This window comes from Oncorhynchus keta, unplaced genomic scaffold (assembly GCF_023373465.1).
Source record: "Oncorhynchus keta strain PuntledgeMale-10-30-2019 unplaced genomic scaffold, Oket_V2 Un_scaffold_7666_pilon_pilon, whole genome shotgun sequence".
NCBI classification, from domain to species: Eukaryota; Metazoa; Chordata; class Actinopteri; order Salmoniformes; family Salmonidae; genus Oncorhynchus; species Oncorhynchus keta.
In genome coordinates this window covers 135,001-137,924 of record NW_026290997.1, presented here as the reverse complement: position 1 = coordinate 137,924, position 2,924 = coordinate 135,001, and the positions used below count along the sequence as shown (strand labels likewise).

Genomic DNA, 2,924 nt, shown 5'->3' with positions numbered 1-2,924 from the left:
GGAAAAATGACATAAATCTTATTATTTTTGTAAAACGGAAACCGAATGTCCGACAACGTTCATTTGATGACTTCCTGGTAGGTCCGGCCCTGCCGCTCGGCCCGACGCCGTCCGCGAATTTTACAAACGATTTCGGACGTCTAGTAAGGGACCGTACATTTGCAATATGGACTTTCTCACTAACCATACAGGTACTGCCGAATTCTTCCCTTAAGGTATGCAAGGGCCACGGCTTTAGTGGCGTGATGGGTAACGATGCTCCGTGGGTGTCAGATGCTGATGTGTGCAGAGGGTCCCTGGTTCACGCCCCGGGTCGGAGCGAGGGGACGGACTAAAGTTATACTGTTACAATTACATGTACATATTCTTATTCACCCCTTTAGGTTCGTATGTATAAGGTAGTTGATGTGGAATTGTTATATTACTTGTTAGATATTACTGCACTGTCAGAACTAGAAGCACTAGCATTTCGCTATACTTGCATTAATATCTGCTAACCGTGTGTATGTGACCAATACAATTAGATTTGATTTGCAATTCTGAAGTTCAAATCAAAATGTATCAGTCACATGCGACGAATACATTCCACCTGACAGTGAAATGCTTACTAACGAGCCCCTAACCAACAGGTGTAGTAGACCTTACAGTGAAATGCTTACTAACGAGCCCCTAACCAACAGGTGTAGTAGACCTTACAGTGAAATGCTTACTAACGAGCCCCTAACCAACAGGTGTAGTAGACCTTACAGTGAAATGCTTACTAACGAGCCCCTAACCAACAGGTGTAGTAGACCTTACAGTGAAATGCTTACTAACGAGCCCCTAACCAACAGGTGTAGTAGACCTGACAGTGAAATGCTTACTAACGAGCCCCTAACCAACAGGTGTAGTAGACCTTACAGTGAAATGCTTACTAACGAGCCCCTAACCAACAGGTGTAGTAGACCTTACAGTGAAATGCTTACTAACGAGCCCCTAACCAACAGGTGTAGTAGACCTTACAGTGAAATGCTTACTAACGAGCCCCTAACCAACAGGTGTAGTAGACCTTACAGTGAAATGCTTACTAACGAGCCCCTAACCAACAGGTGTAGTAGACCTTACAGTGAAATGCTTACTAACGAGCCCCTAACCAACAGGTGTAGTAGACCTTACAGTGAAATGCTTACTAATGAGCCCCTAACCAACAGGTGTAGTAGACCTTACAGTGAAATGCTTACTAACGAGCCCCTAACCAACAGGTGTAGTAGACCTGACAGTGAAATGCTTACTAACGAGCCCCTAACCAACAGGTGTAGTAGACCTTACAGTGAAATGCTTACTAACGAGCCCCTAACCAACAGGTGTAGTAGACCTTACAGTGAAATGCTTACTAACGAGCCCCTAACCAACAGGTGTAGTAGAGCTTACAGTGAAATGCTTACTAACGAGCCCCTAACCAACAGGTGTAGTAGACCTTACAGTGAAATGCTTACTAACGAGCCCCTAACCAACAGGTGTAGTAGACCTTACAGTGAAATGCTTACTAACGAGCCCCTAACCAACAGGTGTAGTAGACCTTACAGTGAAATGCTTACTAACGAGCCCCTAACCAACAGGTGTAGTAGACCTTACAGTGAAATGCTTACTAACGAGCCCCTAACCAACAGGTGTAGTAGACCTTACAGTGAAATGCTTACTAACGAGCCCCTAACCAACAATGCAGTACCAATAAAAATAAGAAATAAAAGTTACAAGTAATTAAAGAGCAGCAGTAAAATAACAATAGCAAGATTATATACAGTGGGGTACCGGTACAGAGTCAATGTGCGTGGGCACCGGTTTGTCGAGGTAATATGTACATGTACGTAGAATTATTAAAGTGACTACTAGATGATAACAACAGAGAGTAGCAGGGGTGTAAAAGGGGGGGCAATGCAAATAGTCTGGGTAGCCATGTGATTAGATGTTCAGGAGTGTTATGTCTTGGGGGTAGAAGCTGTGTAGAAGCCTCTTGGACCTAGACTTAGCAGTCTTTAACAGTTTTTAGGTCCTTCCTCTTATACCGCCTCTGACACCGCCTGGTATAGAGGTCCTGGATGGCAGGAATCGTGGTCCCGGTGACGTCCTGGGCCGTATGGACTACCCTCTGTAAGTGCTTTTCGGTCGGAGGCCGAGCAGTTGCCATACCATGCAGTGATGCAGCCAGTCAGGATGCTCTCGGTGGTGCAGCTGTAAAACCTTTTGAGGATCTGAGGACCCGTGCCAAATCTTTTCAGTCTCCCCAGGCGGAATAGGTTGTGTCGTGCCCTCTCCACGACTGTCTTGGTGCACTTGGACCATCATCCCTAAGTTTATACATCCACAGTTTATACATCCACAGTTTATACATCCACAGTGCGATCAACGGATTTAACCATTTTGTTGTCAAATAGTCTAATGTTGAATTTTTCTAACAACATTTCAAACTTTTTTTTAAACATTTATCGTCCAAATGTGTCATGATTTCTAATAGTTTTATTAGTTTGCATGTTTCAATGGGGACTTTTATTTTGAAGGCGACACGCCGATTCCCCTTTTGCTGCTCACAACACTCGCGTGTTTGAATGAAGGAAGGAGCCCACGAGTACCTTCAGGCTCAACTCAAGAAGAGTACTATAAACGTTGACTAGTAGCTCTGTAATTTAGCAAATTAAACGATACATTGTTAGCATTTAATCCAACGTGTACGATCAAGGATTGAGATTTAGTACAGTAGCTAACGTAAGCAATCCCGGCTCGTGTCGTTTGTCGTGCTTGCATGTTAGCTAGCTAGCCAATTCTGCTATACTTGCTAGTGCCAAACAATAAACCAGATAGTTAATGTTATCCAGGTAAATGTGTTTTTTTTCTAACAGTTAACAAACTATTATCCAGGACTCCTGTATATGATCAAATATGTCCGA

The 2,924-nt window shown here is 43.6% G+C and overlaps 1 protein-coding gene and 1 long non-coding RNA gene across 4 annotated transcripts in view; one reads left to right on the top strand and one right to left on the bottom strand.

Annotated features, from left to right (window-relative positions):
* Positions 1–224: 224 nt before the first annotated feature.
* Positions 225–1,394, bottom strand: LOC127929517 (uncharacterized). Its single transcript, XR_008135045.1, has 3 exons — positions 1,202–1,394; positions 896–1,150; positions 225–844 (listed from the first exon to the last, which is right to left on the bottom strand). It is a non-coding gene; the product is annotated as an uncharacterized LOC127929517 (long non-coding RNA).
* A 1,188-nt stretch (positions 1,395–2,582) lies between these two features.
* The window catches only part of thumpd1 (THUMP domain containing 1), an 8,581-nt gene continuing 8,239 nt past the window's right edge, over positions 2,583–2,924 (top strand). The window contains exons 1-2 of one of the 3 annotated variants that reach the window (XM_052517389.1): positions 2,583–2,742; positions 2,896–2,924. The exon at positions 2,896–2,924 is cut by the window's right edge and continues 196 nt beyond it. In XM_052517389.1, the coding sequence (XP_052373349.1) occupies positions 2,917–2,924 (8 nt within the window). In that variant the 5' untranslated portion in view covers positions 2,583–2,742; positions 2,896–2,916. The other 2 variants (XM_052517390.1, XM_052517388.1) reach the window with 2 other exon arrangements.